Source organism: Gastrolobium bilobum, unplaced genomic scaffold (assembly GCF_033153095.1).
Source record: "Gastrolobium bilobum isolate Gb01-03AN ecotype WA unplaced genomic scaffold, APGP_CSIRO_Gbil_v1 utg63326, whole genome shotgun sequence".
NCBI lineage: Eukaryota > Viridiplantae > Streptophyta > Magnoliopsida > Fabales > Fabaceae > Gastrolobium > Gastrolobium bilobum.
In genome coordinates this window covers 42,250-62,365 of record NW_026896059.1, presented here as the reverse complement: position 1 = coordinate 62,365, position 20,116 = coordinate 42,250, and the positions used below count along the sequence as shown (strand labels likewise).

The window sequence follows — 20,116 nt, the reverse complement described above, 5'->3', positions numbered from 1 at the left end:
TTTCTCTTGTACCAAACACACCCTTAAGGGAATACTTAATAAATAATTATAATTAGAGTTAAAAAAAAAAAAATTAATAAATACCAGATAACGCGTTACAAACTCATCCGTACACATCCTTTTAAGACCATAATGTTTGAACGGTTAGGGTCTTTCTGGGAAGCAACAAACAACAGAGTCCTGAGAAGACTAGACCATATAGACAACATAACCTTACCCATTTATTCGGACACGTGACTAAATGCCATCCTCTCCCCTTATATATAAGTCCCCGAATGTGAAGGAACAAAAAAAAAAAAAAAAACAAAGCAAAAGCAAAAGAGGAAAGGAAAATAGAACTTAATTGGCTTCAAGAAAGCATCATCACAATATCGTCTATTATTATTATTATTATTATTATTATTCTCTTCCCCTCTGCACTTGCTTTTCTTTCTCTTCAGTCTTTGTCTCCCTCAACAACTACTATAGCCATGGAGAATATTGGTGATGAGTACAAGAATTACTGGGAGACCAACATGTTCCTCCAAACCCAAGAGCTTGACAGGTAACTCAATACCTAATTAATTAACTAACCATAGTTTTAATTCAGTGAAATTAAGAATAAATATTATTAATTATATTAATTGACATAAGGTGTTTTTGTTTAATTTTTGGGTCATTGCAGCTGGGGATTGGATGAGGCCTTATCCGGTTACTATGATTCGAGTTCACCCGACGGCGCCGCTTCATCGGCGGCGTCTAAGAACATTGTCTCCGAGAGGAACCGGAGGAAGAAGCTCAATGAAAGGCTTTTTGCTCTTAGATCGGTGGTCCCCAACATTAGCAAGGTAAAAAAAAAAAAAAAACACATCTTTTAATTAATTTAATTGATAAATTGTATTGAGTATAAGTACTCATATATAATTAGAAGAAATGATGATGTAATTAATAATGTTTTTTGTTTTTTTATGAGTGTTTTTGTAATGATGAATGGCGTGACAAATTTCACAGATGGATAAGGCTTCGATTATTAAGGATGCCATTGATTACATCCAGCACTTGCATGAGCAAGAGAAGACTATTCAAGCTGAGATAATGGAGCTTGAATCAGGGGTGATGAAGAAGAACCCAAGCTATGACTTTGAGCAGGAACTCCCTCTGCTTCTGAGGTCCAAGAAGAAAAGAACAGAGCAGCTACATGATTCTGTTACTTCTAGAAACTCCCCAATTGAAGTCCTTGAGGTAAAACCCACTCTACTCTCTCTCTCTCTCTCTTGTATTATTGATGCTATAAAATTGGTGTCGCCGTGTAGTGTATATTATTATTATTATTATTATCATCATCATTGGGCGTTTGATTATTCATTGATTTGTTTGTATTTGACAATTGACATATTTATTAGATACAAATAGAATTAATAATTAAAATTTAAATTGTAGTCGTGTAATGTGTGTCATTTTAAAGGATATAAACTTTTCGAGAAATATATAATTATAAGGGGAAGGATATTGTAACAATCAAGTTGTGTTACTACCATGTTACTATCAATCTGTTACTACCAATCAATCTCATCGTTAAATCGATTATGTTGATTCAACGGTTATATTTATTTCTATCTTTGTATGGTTATGATTCCTCATATCCCATATTTAAAGTGAAAGCATTAAATATGAGAAATCATAATCATACAAAGTTAAAATAAATATAAAGTGTTAAATTTAGAAAATCATGACCATACAAAGATGGAAATAAATATAACTGTTGGATCAACATAATCGATCTAACGGTAAGATTGATTGGTAGTAACATGGTAGTAACACAACTTGGTTGTTACAATATCCTTCCCTTAATTATAATATAAATATTTTTTTAATCTCCGCACTTCAGACTATAAGTTTTTGAAAAGTCTATGGAGATAAAAAAAATAACTTTTATATTATAAATATGTATATTATAAATATGGGAAAGGGTCTGTTTACAAACTTTCTAAATATAGTGTAGTTTGTATACAAAAAAGTTTGTAAATATAATTTTCTTCTATAAATATATATTACCCGGATTATTGTTATTATAAAATTTTCTTTGAATTTCTAAAGTGAATATCGAATAATGAATTGTGAGTGTTTGAATATGGTGGTGCAGCTCAGGGTTACATACATGGGAGAGAAAACTGTTGTTGTGAGCCTGACATGCAGCAAAAGGACAGATACAATGGTAAAACTGTGCGAGGTGTTCGAATCTTTGAAGCTAAAGATCATTACAGCTAATATCACTTCGTTTTCAGGAAGGCTTTTGAAAACGGTCTTCATTGAGGTTAGTCTTGTCTTTCAATCTTCTCCTTTTAATTTCCCTGTCCTTTGTATTATATAATATAATAATCCAACATCATTTATTCCTATTTAATTACCTTTGGTAGGTATAGGAGATCCAGCCAGCTTTGAATTTTTAATTTTCCCCAAATAATAAATGATCAAAACTTTGTATCAGATAAATTATTTTCAAAAATACAAAATTACAGCTAGAATTAGTGGCCTACGTGCTTGGAAACTAATAGACAACTTTAAACAAAAGTGGAGGTGTGGAACACCCATTACTGAATACTTGACTTTTAAGAGGATCAATATTATACTTTAAAGTTCGAACTAAAGTAGATTCCACCTCTTTTATGGCCTGTTTATAAAGCTATGTACATGTTTACTAATTATAGTTAGGTCCTTTCTCTCCAGAGTTAAGTGTCGCATTGCCTGATTTTTTGTTACTCCCTTAGTCTGTTTCCGTCAAAAAAATAAAAATAAAAATGGTCATATCCTAATGACTGAACCACTGACGGACTCAGAAAATTGTATTTGTGTGTGCATTGTGCATACTTAATGGTGGGTTCAGAGGCTTAAGTTATTATTTAATAATATATTACTATTTTATTTTAAAAAAATTGATTTATATATTACTAAATGAATTGTGAATCCATGTGAGAGATATACCTGTTTTGCAACGAGGTTTTTTGATTCTGCAACACTTAGGATATGAATATTGGTCACCACCAAGAACGGGTAGTCACCAAAAATTAATGTTTGCAATTGTAGACATAGGCACATATATGTAGGTCCGCCGTTGGCCTGAACTCTTCTAGTAGTGTAAAATTTTTGTCAAAAACTTAAATTTTGACAGAATTTTTATTATTTTCAACGAAAAAATCCATCGAAAAAATGAACTTTTTTAGTAGTATAAGAAAATACAGGACCCAAAATAAATTATAAAAATACATATTATTTACATTCTGTTATATGTTCGTAAAGAAAATAATAAAAACAAGGAAATGTTTTCATGATTTCTTTTTAAAAATTTCAAAACCTAGAAACAAAAAAAAAACAAAAACAAAAACAAATCATATAAAAATATTAATGGAAAAAGAAAAATACACAAAACACCCTTAATATAATATTTCTAGACCACTTCTTCATACTAACATATCTTTTTTAATTAATGATACTTCATAAATGTCAATAAGAGTTGTCGAACCTTCCATCCGTTCTTATCGTGCCTTATGGAGTCGTCGTGCTTTACCTAATCTAAATTTTTATATATAAAAAAGAAGAAACGAAATAATACTTCGTAAATCTTTTGTTCAATTTCATGTATAGATTCAGGGAAACAGTGAGGAAAATAAAAAACCATAGGGCCCCTTTATCCCCAAAAATTCCAAACACTATATTCTCTAATGTTCGATGAATAGATAAGCCTCATTCAACAAAGTGGATTGGATGGCAACGTAACGCAACAACCATGGTTGTTTTGTACACTGTATTTGGAAAGTCTCTATATGATTTAATTCCCAATCATCTATTACTATTAACCATACTTGATTTGGCCACTGAAAAACCACATTTAGCATGCTCCTCAATTCTCTCGCTCAAATCCATTTTGGTAGACAAATTTTATACGTCATACCTTGTATCATCAAAGGGGACAAAACAAATTTTTTTTTGATGTCATTGGAATAAAGTAAGATTATAGACACAGATTTGAAAACGTGTTTCTCATTCTTCAATTTCAGAAGAAGGGGTTCCTCGGCGTGTCTCTGACCATGTGCCACCGCGTGATGCAGTTTCACATTCACGCACGTTCTTGTTATTTTTCTTGTTCTTTATTATTATTGGTTAACAATTTTGCATATTATGCCAACTTTCCACCGCAGAGACTTTATCACTCATAGGTCCACGCACTATAAATCCTTGACAGCGTGGTAGCCCAATTATTATTTTCAGTCTACTCAAACGAATTGTCGTCTAGCTTCTTTCTAATTCCCACTCTGACCAATCCCTATCCTAAAACATACCAATTAAATATCATACAACTGTCGTATGATATATATATATATATATATATATATATATATATATATATATATATATATATATATATATATATATATATATATATATATGAGGTAGGATCCTTTGACACCCCATCTCAAACCCGTTCCAACAAAATAAATAAAGGACACTGATTTGCAAGCATGTGACACCATTGATCTTTTTTGATCTAACGACTCTGAGATGAGGTGTCAAAAATTGAAATTTGACACCGGTGACAAATGATCTTACCTATATATATATATATATATATATATATATATATATATATATATATATATATATATATATATGAGGTATGATCCTTTGATACCGGTGTCAAATTTGAAGTTTGACACCTCATCTGAGAGCCGTTAGATCAAAAAAGATCAACGACTCTGATTTGTAAGCATGTGACATCATTGATCTTTTTTGATCTAACGATTTTCACATGAGGTGTCAAATTTTAAATTTGACACCGGTGTCAATAGATCCTGCCTATATATATATATATATATATATATATATATATATATATATATATACATCTTCATTCACCAAATACATATAGTTTATTTATTTTTTTGGTGAGGGAGCGTGTTTGATATTTAATTGAAAATAAAAAATTTAAACGATAAAAAATGGGAAAACGATAAATTCATATGATCTGGTATTTGAATTGTATAATGGTTTTCAAGATTGCTAGCTTTGTTTTTAATTTTTTGGAGTGTTCAAACAGCTAGGTTGTGAAGTTTCTCTTGTTCTCTCTCCTTTTTTGTGTTACAACTAGAGGTGGTAATATGAGTTAAACCCGACGGGTCAACCCACCAATCCGTCAAAATGGAGCGGGTTGGCGGCGGCGGGTCAAAATGGGTTGGCGGCGGGTTGGCCCGTGGGGTCAATTTTTTTATTTTTTATTTTTACTATTAGTTAGCTTTTTATTTATTTTTAAGCTTTTGTGATATCTAATTTTTTGTTATCTTAGTACTTTCTAAAAAAAATATAGAAGAAAAACTTTATTTATGACAAAGGTAATTTATGTATGGAGATAAAAACAAGTTTGTAAAGAATATCTGACTTAATATTAGCATACATTTAGACTTAAGATTGAAAAAAAACTAAGAAAAATGTGATATGAAAATAAGTAATATTATAATATTAAAAAAATATAATTTATTTTTTATTTTTTAAGCGGGTTGACCCGACAACCCACCATAAAACAGGACGGGTTGGGAATTTCAACCCAAATTCAAAAGGTGGGACGGGACGGGCCAATCCACTTTTGACAGGTTAGCGGCGGGTTGGGGCGGGTCGATCCGTTTTGTTACCCCTAGTTACAACGTCTAAACGTTATTTCAAGCTTTAGGGCAAAAATTTGGTGAAACAGTGCTATTTTAGAACATTATTTTATTTTTAAGAAAAATGAAATATGTTTATTCTCAAGACTATTCTTTTCAGGCGCATAAGTTCAAATTTATTGGAAAATTTTATACCATACCCTCTTGTATTGGAGATTTTTGTATTTTGTTTTTATGAAGGCGTTTTATTTTTATGAGAGTACTATAGTTTAATAATTTTGTTGTATTTTATTGAATTTAGTTATATACTAATTTAGTTAAAATATAAATATAAAAATTATTTTGTTGTATTTATATTTAAATAAGTGGGATACTTAATTAAAGATTTATCACTAAATATTATTGCTTTTGCTGTCTGATACCCTGAGAATGATAGTAGAAAATTCTCCTCCTTTGAAAATATTTTGATTTAATTTGATATATTACATTTCTATTTCAAAGGAAAATTCATTTTTCATTACTAAGAAAGAAATTTTTTGACGACTACTGGGTTTTTTATCCATTGACTCAATTGAAAGGAAAATTGCATTTAATAGCAGTTTTTTTTTTTCTTTCTATAATATAGTCTCAGTGAATAACCTAATTATATGTTCTTTCTTTGATATCAGTTCTTATTAATTTTGGAGGGATGGAACAAACTTGTCCACCTATAATAAATAATAAACTTATAACAAACACATTAATGAGGTTTTGCTTATTGAAAATCAAGTATCAACCATACCAAGAAAGTTTCTTTATGCTAAATATGCCATTAGCGACAAGAAATAAAAGTTGAAGCTTTCTAGAACGTGCCGCATTCGGATTTGTGGTGTGATCATTTATAAAATGTATTTTTTTAATTTAGAACTTTTCTTTTGTCCATTTTTTTAATTCCTCAAGTTGATTGTGTGTTGTTTTTATCATTATATTTATTATATATGAGATTTGCCACAATCCTCTGATGTGTATGATAAAAATAAGTTAGCAAGTATTTATTGACTAATATCAACTGGAAAAACTATTTGTCGATTAATGATTGCATAATTAATATTTAATAGTCCATTAAATATAACTAGAAGACAATAAATATTCATAACTTACCATAGACAGGGATGCTTAAGAAATATTAAAAAGAAGTAGCGGATTATTTGTCTTTCTAATAAACAATTCTAATATATATATAGTTCGGATGCAATTGTTTTCTAAAATAATCGAGTTGACGTGGCTGTGTCTACTAAACCAAGAATTACTTTAACCGATTTAGTTGTACAGGTGTGAAGACCAAAAACTCTAAGAGCATAAAATTTCAAACGCATTATTATTATTGTTTAGAAGCTAAGCTTTCAACTATCTTGTGTTGTACGATACTCTTTACTTTCCTCTCAGTTATATATTTTGTACATAATCTTTCTATACAAAAATTATAAATGCAAGTTTAAAACAACCACAAAATGCCCAAACTGTGTATATATATTTTATTAAATGGATTGTGTTAGAGATATTGATATAAAAATATTAATGTGCTTACCAACAAGCACGGTACAGTTGATAGATGGTTGGGTCCCTCAAACATGCTGACAGAGGTTTAATCACTGGCTGTGTGTATAAAAAAATACTTTGTTGGTAAAGACAAAACTCACTTCGGTGATCTCTACGTCTCGAAAGGATTAGTTTTTTATTGTCGGCCGGAGGATATATACTTTGAGGAAACTCAAAAAAAAAAAATATTAATGTGGTTATTATTCATTATTATCCAATCAATGAATTATAGTCCCAACATGGTAATTACATTTATTATTTAGATAATAAATATCAATAAAAATATTTATTAATATATATAGGATTAAGTTATATTTACCATTTTTGTATCACCTCTTACCATCAATTTTGTTATTGTTAGATCAAAATCAAATTAACAGTTATAAAATGACATCAGGTTAGAACTATTGATTTGATTTTAATCTAACGATACCAAAATTAGTGGTAAGAAAAATTAATGTGATAAGTATAATCTCTCCCCTTATATATATGTTAGATTGATTGTCTCACTTATTAAGTTGATACAAGTTTGATCCTCTTCGTTATTAATATTTAGAGTTATTTAACATAGATGGATAGGCATGTGCATTGTGCATTGATTACTCTTTAAGGTCAAAGACTTTTGTTTTTTGTGTGGATATTATCCATCAATTTATGTATCTTGATTAGTCTAATTCGAATCCAGTAGGACCATAAAAGTGACAAAGTTATCTTTACCAAGTTTTTAACACAATTCGTTCCTAGGAACTCAAAAGGAAGATCATTAGTTAAACTGAAACAATCTCTTACCAGTTGATTCACATGCTTGATAGTAACCTCAAAACTCTTACATAAGGAGATATGTTAGAAATATTAATATAAAACAAAATATATATTATCATCATGTGAACCACGTTCATATTCATGATGTGTTCAGAACAAGATTTGCAAATGCAGCCAATAACAATCTGAGAGGTACTAGGTATATATATATATTATTAGCCTGTGCGTTTTGTGTTTCAGGCAAATGAAGAAGAGAAAGATGATTTGCAGATAAAGATTCAGACAGCCATTGCAGCTCTTAATGATCCTCTAAGCCCTATGAGCATTTGATGAATAAAATAATATATATATATACATTGGGGGTTATCATTTTCGGGTCACTAGTTTTATGAGTAGAAGGTTCAAAAACCATAGCTTTCTGGTCTTGATATATAGGAGTTTTCTCGTCATTACGTGCTATTTGGTTTCGTTACCTCCTTTTTTTCTTTCCACTCAATGTTCTCATCAGTGAAGAGTCTTCAACTTTGTTATTTGGGAATGTTTGCAAGTTTCCCCCTTTTTCATCCCCCAATGTCGTTGGCGTATCCAAATGTTATTCCTATAATATAATGAAAGTACATTTCATATCATCGTGGATATATTATCTTTTTGTTTTCTAATACCTTTTGTTACTTTTCTAATGTAGTGTGTAACATAATCCCATTTTTCTTATAGCACAAGATTTGAAGTTTTCTAAAATGGTTATAATTAGAACTAAGTTAATGTTTAACTAGAGATTAGTCTCCCACCTTTTAAATAATAAAGACACCTCATTTTAGCTATCCTATACCTTGAAACTAATAGATTAGCTAGTGATGCTTTAAATGAATATTTCAGTTGTCACTATTATTTTAATTTTTTGGTACAAGTTATCGCTATTATTAAGTGAAAGGTCGGCAAACCAGGTTCAAATCCACTATGTGCCCGTATAATGTGGCTTAGTAATAGGTTGGAGGTCCAAATTCTAAAATTTCTTTGACGGATTATATATTATATTCCATGTCCTGCTTCTAGAAGTAATATATATTATCCTCCCCAATACAATACCATATTTGAGAGGGATTTACCGTCTTGATTCTGAAATCGTCACAAATCAAATTAGTCATGAAGTAATGAACTGATTGAAATATTTCTAAAAATAATAATAATATATATTTGTTTATAATAAGAGCTCACAAAATAATTATAAGTTGCGAAAAGTGTTTCTTCATATAAAATTATTTTTTATAACTCAAAATGATGTTGTTTTGCGATTAAAAAAAAATACAAATTATTTTAAAAAAACTATTTCTATCTAGCAACATGAATTATTTTATAATTATTTTTTCGCAAATCTTAAAATGATGTCATTTTGAGTTGGAGGAAATAATTTTTTTTATCTCAAGACTAGAGTAACACTAAGCTCAATAAAATTAGAAAGAATCTTGCTATATACCTATATCTACAAAAACATACACCATAATTTGGGCGTAAGTAGTTAATATCGACTATAACATAAATACGAGGTTGATTGACCCTTTTGCCCTTGTTTTTGTTAACATTTTGCCCTCTTCTAAAATTGTACACTAATCTATCCCTATTTGATCATGTTGACCGTCATCTACTTGAGTCATTAGGCTAGTTACTCGAGTAAATGATTTAATCGAGAAACTGGCCTCAGTTAATCGAGTAGATGATGGCTAATTGGCAATAAGCAACTAAAATTTGGATTCACGAATATTTTTTATTCAAATCAAGTTTTAATGTCTTGTACATGTATAAATAGTCTTAAGATGAGTGTTTGTGGATCCTTTTCAATTGAGGACAATCCTCATCCATTCAAGATGTCCTCATATACATATGTGGACTACAAATCTCTGGGTGTGGGCAATTCGTTGAAGGCTGAGCTTTGCGGTATGATGTGAGGCCTTCAAGTTGCTTAGGAAAAGGGATTTCATAGGGTTTGATTGGAAGGAGACTCTGAAACGGCCATACACTTAGTTAAGGAGGGATGTCCTCATCAACATTACCTCTACTCCCTAGTGAATAGAATCCGTAGTATCCTGAACCGAGGTTGGGAGGTTAAAGTAACTCACATTCACAGATAAGGGAATGCAATAGCGGATTTTCTAGCGTCTTTGGCCTCTCATTTAGACTGGGATTTACACACCCTTACGAATGTTCCCCCTCCTTGCATGGAGGTTGTTAGGAAAGATATCCAAGGGGTAACCTCTCCTCGGATGATCCGTGTTTTTTCTTAGGCCTTGGCCTAAGTTCTTGTTGTATTAGTTTCCTCTCTGTGTGTGTGTTCGAGGGTCCAAAATAATTAAGGACAATTTCCATTCAAATTCTTTATACCCGAAACTAAACTTACTAAATTAAGTTTTATATATATATATATTTATGTTCGCGTGACATTTTTCTTAAAGTTTTATGTCCATTTACTTTGGCATTCTTGAAAAGTTACACAAAAAAAAAGAACGCTCGATTCGAATACCCGAGCCAAAAGTCATGCCCTTTTGAAATTTACATCGTTTTAGAATATAAAGAGAATTATATGAGGATTGTTCTTAATTATTTTGAACCCACAAACACTTATCTCAAGTCCATGAATATGTGTACATGACATTAGTCGATTAATATATGTACATGACATTAGTCCATTAAAGATGATAAACGAGTGAGATTTTATATGTTGAAATCCACTGTTATAGGCTTCTAGGCATGAGTTACTCGAGTACATACCTTGTACTCGAATAACTGAGTCACACGATAGTTTCTCGAGTACAAGGTCCATGTACTCAAGTAACTTGTCCGATCAATAGTCAAAGATGTGCAGATTAATGTATAATTTTGATAAAAGATTAAGATTTTTAAATAATTTAAAAATACAATAAAGTGATAATATTTATTTTAATTAGGAACAAAGGGTTATTCACCCTGAATAAGATAGTAACGCGCAAATTATTCAATAAAAAATACCATCTCATCTGCATTAAGTTTAACATTTAATGCTATTAGATATAGGACTCAACAAAGTCTTTCCTAACAATAGCTTCTATTAATATCATTTCAAGGTAAATTGTTCAATAAAAAATATCATCTCAACAAAGTCTTTCCAAATACGATAGTAACGCGCAAATGATAAATGATTCATATTGTTTATAAATAATCTATAAAGGACCATAAATGCCTTGCTTACTTATCATTGGAAAGTGTATTAACATAAATACGAAAGTAAGAAGAGGTAATACAAAAGTATGTAAACTATAAAAATAAGATAAGGTAAATTGTCCCACACTAGCATTTTCACCTATTAAGTCTACCAAAGACGATCCTATTACAAGAACAGCTTCGCGTACACCTATTACAATTTTTATTTCCCAATAGCCAATTTGATCCCAAGGTAAGGAATAACTAGTTACACCAAAATATGCCATCATTACAGCCAAAACTACACCCGTAATCCAATTTTTTTAAAACTGTCAGTAAGATACACATGGAAAACGTGCAACATCATCATTACTGTTTAGTACTTATCATTTTCCATGTAAACTGTACTTATCATTTTCCATGTAGTTCTTATTTCAAAAATTTGGATAATTGAACAAGAAGTTTCCTTTGCCTCTTCATAACCATAACAAATATGAGCAATTCTGACAACATTCACAGACAATGTTTGATTGTATTTTGCGCTTTTTTTTCTTAAAATTATTTGGTAAAATAATTAATAAAAGAAAAAAGTGTATATTCCATAAAGGATATAAATTTAGATTCTTTTAAGAGAGAAATAGACATAGAAGTGAGACCCACACTTTTTTTTGTTTTTATTTTTTCAGTGGAACTCACACCTCTTTATATCTATCTTTATCTTAAAAAGACCTAAATTTTTCTTTTAAAAGAACACACTTTTTCCTTAATAAAATATATATTTTTTGTGTTTTTTTTTAAAGAAAAATTAAAACACAAAACAAAACAAATCAGACAAATTCTCTAAATTTGATTCTAAAAACAAAAAATTAATTACAAATTTTAAAACTATTTTTACAAAACAGACCTTATCAAACAAATTATTTTATTTTTTTATTCTGAAAATAAATAAAAAAACTATTTTTAAAAACAGTATTCAAACAAGGCCATAATATTATCTTTAAATATTAACTAAATCACTACACATAATCACCAAAATTCTTTAACGGCCGGACCAGCATACCATAACCAAAATTGTGACTACATATAATATTTCGAAAGGCATAGCTACTCGAACGAGTTGCTGCTGAACCAATCATATTAAAATATTACAAAAATAGCCATCATTATTTACTAAAAAAACAATATACTACAAAAATGGTACATACACTCGAGATGTAATCTACCATGGCTAATTTTAAATCCTTATAATAATTCTTAATTATTAATAAAAATTAAATACTTTTTAGTTCCAAAAACATACTTTTACTTTTTCATTCATTATTTTCTGTGGTAATTAATCAGGAAAATATTAGAAAAAATTGTTAGGAAGATATAACATTACTCTTCTAAATTAGCCAACTTTGTCGAACTTTGCATAACAACTAGTTTGATAAGGAACTTTTGGCCCATATATATTCAGAACTTTGTAATACATATGTAAGACGATACTCTACCAATCCTTGAGCAGCTCGCCAGCAACATCCTTATAGCTAACTTTCTTTTTCTTTGTAGTTGAAGGCTCTGCATTGGAGATATCTGGTAGCTTCTCTTCTCCAATATCACGATTCATAGTTTGCTCAACTTTCTTCGGGGCAAGGCTAGGAATCATGTTAAATAACATCGCTTGCACTGGATCAGCCAAAATTTCAAGTTTCTCAGTCACCTGCGTGTTTTGGTCATTGTGCCTATCAGTCATTTCAATTTCGGGGACAAACATACTTTCATGTTCACTGTCCTTCAAATCCTCTTGCTTGATTGCCTTGTGATGTTCAGAACTTTCTGCTGTTTCCTTAACTGGGACATTTGAGCGTTTCTCAGTATCCTGGAGTTCTGAATGTTTCTTGTTAAAATAAGGACTTCCTTCTCTAGTGTCAATGTCCTGTTCATACGGTTTTTTGTCACGAGAATCACTTTCATCTGATTCATATTCACATATTTTAGCACGCTTTTTCACAATCTGTGCTCGTGCTCTTCGAGCTTGGTTGCCAGCTATTTTCACCTTTTTGGTACCACCACCTGCAGGTCTTCCTCTTTTCCTTTGGCCACCCTTCTCTTGGGACACCAAAGCCAGATCTTCAGGAGTAGATTTTGCACTTCTCTGTTTACTTCCCTTGTCAGAGAAAGATATATTTTGGTCTTCTACATTTTCTCCACCCAGATGAGCCTCTAACGCCAAGTCATGTTCACTAAAACAGATAGCAAAAAACCATCAAATGCATAGAAAAATATAGATAGAATACAAGTGCACATTTCTTGTAAGGATTCCTCCATTTTATCATAACTAATACCATTAAATTTGCATTTGCCGCCTGGTGTATCATCTCAAACACCAGAGGACTATAAACAATATTTTTAGCAGAGATATACTAGCCGTGGAAAAAATTTCATTAGCCTATACTTGTTAAGAAAAGTCAAGTCTTAGTGATACCAAAGAAAAAACAGGAATGACAAACTCAGCTGAGTTTGTCATTCCTGTTTTTTCTTTGGTATCACTAAGACTTGTCATAGATGAGAAAATTGTTACAAGTAGACATGCATTAATCATAGATGCTCAAGTAGGCAGGATAACATAGTCATTGATACTCTTATACCATGTCATACAACCAATTCTCCGAAAAACATAAGTTGTGAAATAAAGACACATGAATAGTTTCAATATTATACTCCTCACAATAGTACGTGTGAGGAAAAAAAATATATATATATATATATATAGTCTTCCACGAGTCAGATTGCAAATACTGCTTATGCATAAACTTACCAATCTTCAGCAGTTGATTCTTCTATTCCAATGGGCTTCAAGCAATAAGTGTCTTCTGGTAGTCTTCGGCTACTGTCCAAACAATCTTCTAACCACTGGGATTTAACAATATGCAACCTCTTGCTTCGGAGAATTTTTCTCTCTACGGAAGTGAAACTACATAGTTGAAAACAGAGGAACGGGAAATTATGTTATTTTCATTCAGAATAGAAGGTTAGAATATATACACTATAATAGCAAGCTGTCAGGAGAGGAAAAAGGAATTAAAAAGGGATAACTACTCCTAAACTTCAGCCAACAGACAGAAAACTACCAAAAAAAAGCTAATAATTCCATAATTTCAGGATTAATCCAATCCCTTAATCCTTGGGATTTTAATTCAGGATCTTATGTTCGCTCTAAAGAAGGTGAATAAATGTCCATCACTCCCAGCTTCCTAACATCCAAATCCATGTAGCTTCCTAACATCGAAATCCATGTGGGACTTCAGCAAGGCTTTTGTAAACATATCAGCTTATTTTGACTTGGTTGACACATAATGTAGGCTCAAAGTTCCATTTTCAATTTCTGATTTCATGAAATTTCTGTCAATCCTAGGATTATACTAATAGCTGATTTGCTGACATTGTATATTTTCGTAGGACCTTCAAGTGGAATAAATGGGTCCTTCTAACTACCTATTTACCCAAATTAGTTAACAAACTCCATGAGCAAAGCTCTTCCTCAGCACTACTTACAACAATTTATTTCTTGCTTCTCCAAGTCATGACATTTCACAAACTTTGTGCAATACCCAGTTGTTATCTTTGTGCCTTCTAATGAGCCTGCCCAATCCCGCATATGCATAGCACTCAATCCCTCATTTGCATAGCACTCAATCCCTTGGTGACTATTTTTCTGGAGCAACAGTTGTTGTAACTATTATAGATTTGTTTTTCCTTTTATTACATAGATTATGATAGGACAAACCATAGGGAAGATATGTGACAAATTATAGGTTTGATTTACTCCTCATTTGTTTCCCTGAAGCTAGAATGCATGAAAAATATCATATAATATCTTGATTGTATCTTCAGAATAATTTAGAGTATCTTATAGATCTTGTAGAAAATTAGAATTCAAACATGTTTCCGTTTTTATTTCCTATTAATTAGGATTGATTATGATTGATTAGGATTGATTATGATTGATTAGGATTAATTGTGATTGATTAGAATTGATTGTGATTAGGATTGTGATAGGATTGATTAGTCATCGCTTAGTCATTCTTAGCGATTCTTTCTTGTATAAATACTCACTCATGTAATTTATTCAATATCAATATACAAAAACTTCTTTTCAATATGGTATCAGAGCGGGTTCGTTCCTACCCTAATTCAAATCTGAAATAACCATCCAAACACTTCCATCACCGTCAAACACCTCCTAAACACTGCCTTGAATCTGTCCAACACAGAAACCTAGTTTACTGACCTCCGATCAAAAAAGTGAGGTGACCATTCGACTCAGAAGGATCCGACGAGTCGACCGCCGCTGGACCCATCGCCGTCAGCCGCTGCACGCGCCACCACGCGCCGCCTTCCAGACGTTTTTTTTTTCCGTCGCGACTTGCACAGACCTTCTCGCCGGCTTCTCCCCTTCCTGTTCCAGAGGTCAGATCAAAAGTTTACAAAACTTGATTTTTCATCAACGGTCAACCCTTCTCTTTTTATTCATGGCTTCCTCAAAACACTCTTTTTATTACCACGAGCAACCTCCTAAGGCCACTAGTCATGTGGTCCAGCAAGGTACAACTTTCCATGTTGATAGTCAAAATCATTGGATCCTTGATTCTGGAGCCTCTGATCATATGACAGGTAATCTTGGCTTGTTTTGTTCATACACTCCATATTCTGAACCTTCTCGGGTCAAGATCGCCGATGGCAGTTTTTCCCAGATTGCGGGACACGGCACCATTAAACTTTCTGAGCTGATTACTTTGACATCAGTTCTTTATGTTCCTTCTCTGACTTGTAATCTCATTTCCATTAGCAAGCTCACCTCTGAGTTGCATTGCTTTGCTAAATTCTTTCCACATGGTTGTGTTTTTCAGGAACAGGACTCGGAGAGGATGATTGGCAGTGCTAGAGAGGATGGTGGACTTTACTACTTTGAGGAGGATGTGACTCATGAAGCTGTTTTCGTAGAAAAAAACTCTATGTTTCCTTTTGATTCATGTAATGATGTTATGTTGTGGCATCGTAGGCTAGGCCATCCAAATTTTATTTATCTTCAGAAGTTGTTGCCAAACTTATTTATTAATAAAAGTCCAAGTTTGTTTTCTTGTGATATTTGTCAACTTGCCAAGCATACTCGTGCTCATTATCCTTCTAAAGTTCACCATGACTCTTCCCCATTTTCCTTAATTCATAGCGACATATGGGGTCCAGCCCGTGTTAAAAATATTTCAGGTACTCGATGGTTCATTACCTTCATTGATGACCATTCTCGAGTTTGTTGGGTATATCTTCTAAAGGATAAGTCCGATGCTGCATCCGTGTTTAAAAAATTTCATGCCATGGTTCAAACCCAATTCCAAGTTGCTATACAAATTCTTCGTACAGATAATGGCAAAGAGTATTTTAACTCTATTCTTGGAGAATATCTTTCCCAACATGGCATCCTTCACCAAAGCTCGTGTCCTGACACACCCCAACAAAACGGAGTTGCGGAAAGAAAAAACCGACATCTCCTTGAAGTAGCTCGGGCTCTTATGTTTACCACGAGTGTTCCTAAATATCTTTGGGGAGAGGCAGTTCTCACTGCCTCGTATCTGATAAATCGAATGCCATCTCGCATTCTGAAATTTCAGTCTCCTCTTTCTAGTCTTGTTCGTATCTTCCCTTCCTTCCGAGGTGTCTCCTCCTTACCTCTCAAGTTATTTGGTTGTGTTGTATTTGTCCATATTCCCTCCCATCAACGGTCTAAGCTTGATCCTAAGTCTCTCCAGTGTGTCTTTATTGGTTATTCTCCTACTCAACGTGGCTATAAGTGTTATTCACCCTCTCTTCGTAAGGTCTTTGTCTCTATGGATGTCACTTTTTCTGAGAATGACCCTTTCTTCCCCTCGACTTCTCTTCAGGGGGAGTCTATAGGAGTAGATGAAGATCAGTCATGGGAACCTATTAATGCCACAGTATTACCTCTACTTTTAGAAACAGGGGGAGCTACAGAATCCTCACCATCAGGAGCCTCCTCAAAATGGGGACAAGTCTATAGCAGGCGAAAGCCTCCTCAAAGTGTGAATAACCCAGAGCCTCTACATTGCCAGGATTCTGAACCATGTTCTAGTTCCAGCACCCCAATACTTGAGTGTCATGGTGAAAATGATCTACACTTGCCCATTGCTCTCAGAAAAGGTACTCGATCTTGTACTACTCATCCTATTTCTAATCATATTTCATATGGAAAGTTGTCCCCAGGGTTTCGTGCTTTCAATACTATGTTGGATAGTACAAAGATACCGAGAAATATACATGAGGCTCTCAATGATAAAAAATGGAGGGATGCTGTCTTTGAAGAAATGAATGCTTTAGAAAGAAATGGAACTTGGGAGATAGTGACCCTACCCAAAGGAAAAAAGGCAGTAGGATGCAAATGGGTGTTTACAATAAAATTCAATGCAGATAATAGCATCAACAGATACAAGGCAAGATTGGTTGCAAAGGGTTTCACTCAGACTCATGGGATAGATTATCATGAGACTTTTGCTCCGGTTGCTAAAGTCAATACCATCCGAGTTCTCTTATCTCTTGCTGCCAATCTAGATTGGTCTCTGCAACAGTTAGATGTGAAGAATGCATTCCTAAATGGTGACTTACATGAAGAAGTCTATATGGATCCTCCACCTGGTTTTGAAAAGGGAAATGGATCAGTGTGTAAACTAAAAAAGTCTCTATATGGATTGAAACAGTCTCCCAGAGAATGGTTCGACAAATTCACACAAGCAGTCAAAAGAAGAGGCTTCATTCAAGCACAGACTGATCATACTCTCTTCCACAAACACTCTAAGGATGGTAAAATTGCTATTCTTATTGTATATGTAGATGATATAATTCTTACAGGTGATGATATTGAGGAATTGAACACCTTGAAGAAATTTCTAGCAGCTCAATTTGAACTCAAAGACCTTGGCACTCTCAAATATTTCCTTGGTATGGAAGTTGCTAGGAGCAAAACAGGTATCACTCTAACACAAAAGAAATATGTTCTAGATCTTTTGTTGGAAACAGGAATGTTAGGGTGTAAACCTGCTGAGACACCTGTGGAACCTAATACCAAGTTAGGTATTGAAGATGGAAATGAGGTGGATAAAGAACAATATCAGCGATTGGTTGGTAAACTAATCTACTTATCTCATACGCGTCCTGACATTGCCTTTGCGGTGAGTATGATTAGTCAATTCATGCACTCACCCAAGGAGAAGCATCTTAGTGCAGTCTATAGGGTGCTTAGATACCTCAAGAATACTCCAGGAAGAGGATTATTCTTTAAAAAGGGGTATAAAAGGACAATTGAAATCTACACTGATGCAGATTGGGCAGGCTCATCAGTAGACAGAAGATCTACCTCAGGCTATTGCACCTATGTGTGGGGAAATCTTGTTACTTGGAGAAGCAAAAAGCAAACAGTGGTTGCAAGAAGTAGTGCTGAAGCAGAATTTCGAGCTTTAGCTCATGGAGTTTGTGAAGGAATCTGGTTGAGAAGACTTCTTCAAGAGTTGAAGATTTCATATTCCCTACCAATAAAACTATATTGTGACAACAAGACAGCTGTTAGCATTGCTCAAAATCCTGTGCATCATGATCGAACAAAGCACGTGGAAGTTGATCGTCACTTCATCAAAGAAAAATTAGATGATGGAAGTGTGCATTTGATATATGTTCCAACCAAAGAGCAAACGACAGATGTCCTTACCAAGGGCCTACACCGTCCAGCATTCGAAGACTTGATTGGCAAGTTGGGAATGATCAATATTTACCTCCCAACTTGAGGGGGAGTGTAGAAAATTAGAATTCAAACATGTTTCCGTTTTTATTTCCTATTAATTAGGATTGATTATGATTGATTATGATTGATTAGGATTAATTGTGATTGATTAGAATTGATTGTGATTAGGATTGTGATAGGATTGATTAGTCATCGCTTAGTCATTCTTAGCGATTCTTTCTTGTATAAATACTCACTCATGTAATTTATTCAATATCAATATACAAAAACTTCTTTTCAATAGATCTCTTACGAATATTTTCCCTATTTCTTTATATTTTACGTTCTGTTTCATTATTTGATTAGAATTTGGAGTCTAATATTAATAAAAGGACCAGTGCTTCTTGTTATGGTATCACATCATATCACAACACATCCTTCACAACAATATCAATTAATTTTATTATTCTGAGTATTCGATTTCCTCTCTCTATATCTAAATCTTTAAAATTTCAACATATCAAAGTGGTATCTGTTGAATAAACATTAAATGTGGAGATATTTGTCAGTTTAATTTTTAATGAGTTTAATTCAGCAGTCAGTTTAGTTTTTAATGGGTTTAATTCAGCAAACGTTAAATGTCAGTTTTATGTTTTTAAGTTTCTGAAGTTATGTGAGTTTATTGTGGTGTTAAGTGTCTTTATTGTAGAGTTACAAGTTTTGTAATTTAAAAATCTATTGTTTGAATGTAAAAGTTACGACTTCTACCTTAGTAAAAATTCTTTGTTTTTACTCTTCTCCAAACAAATTGGTACCAGAGCCAATGGAGAGTATGACCGGTAATGTGCCGCTACCCCAACTTACGAAGGCGAACTACGAGAATTGGAGCATCCAAATGAAAGCTCTTCTCGGGTCTCAAGATGGTTGGGAGGTCGTCCAAGAAGGTTTCGAAGAACTGGCAACTACCGCAGGGTATACGACAGCTCAAAACAAGGCGTTGAAAGAGACGCGATCGAAAGATAAGGCGGCTTTGTACATGTTGTTCCGAGTTGTTGACAAGTCGGGCTTTGAGAAGATTGCGAGTGCGACAACTTCAAAAGAAGCGTGGGACATTTTGGCAAAGGTATACAAAGGAGCAGATCGAGTTAAACAAGTCCGCCTTGAAACTCTTCGCGGCGAGTTGGAAGGCATGAAGATGAAGGAGTCG

General features: G+C 33.1%; 2 protein-coding genes across 4 annotated transcripts in view; one reads left to right on the top strand and one right to left on the bottom strand.

The window, feature by feature from the left end:
* Positions 1–314: 314 nt before the first annotated feature.
* On the top strand, positions 315–8,591 carry LOC133297536 (transcription factor bHLH35). 3 transcript variants are annotated; one of them, XM_061496706.1, is made up of 6 exons: positions 315–544; positions 665–827; positions 991–1,111; positions 1,169–1,221; positions 2,123–2,293; positions 8,211–8,591. In XM_061496706.1, the coding sequence occupies exons 1-6, from the start codon at positions 471–473 to the stop codon at positions 8,298–8,300; spliced, it is 672 nt and encodes a 223-aa protein (XP_061352690.1). In that variant the 5' UTR covers positions 315–470; the 3' UTR covers positions 8,301–8,591. The 3 variants fall into 3 exon arrangements, with proteins under 3 accessions (XP_061352690.1, XP_061352689.1, XP_061352687.1); XM_061496705.1 differs by having other exon boundaries at positions 991–1,221; positions 2,123–2,302; positions 8,211–8,590; XM_061496703.1 differs by having other exon boundaries at positions 991–1,221; positions 8,211–8,585.
* A 3,882-nt stretch (positions 8,592–12,473) lies between these two features.
* Positions 12,474–20,116, bottom strand: part of LOC133297534 (DNA ligase 4) — a 44,740-nt gene continuing 37,097 nt past the window's right edge. The window contains exons 25-26 of the mRNA XM_061496701.1: positions 13,942–14,097; positions 12,474–13,366 (exon numbers count right to left, since the gene is read on the bottom strand). Coding sequence (XP_061352685.1) covers positions 12,631–13,366; positions 13,942–14,097 — 892 coding nt within the window. The 3' untranslated portion in view covers positions 12,474–12,630. The remainder of the gene's footprint in view (positions 13,367–13,941; positions 14,098–20,116) is intronic.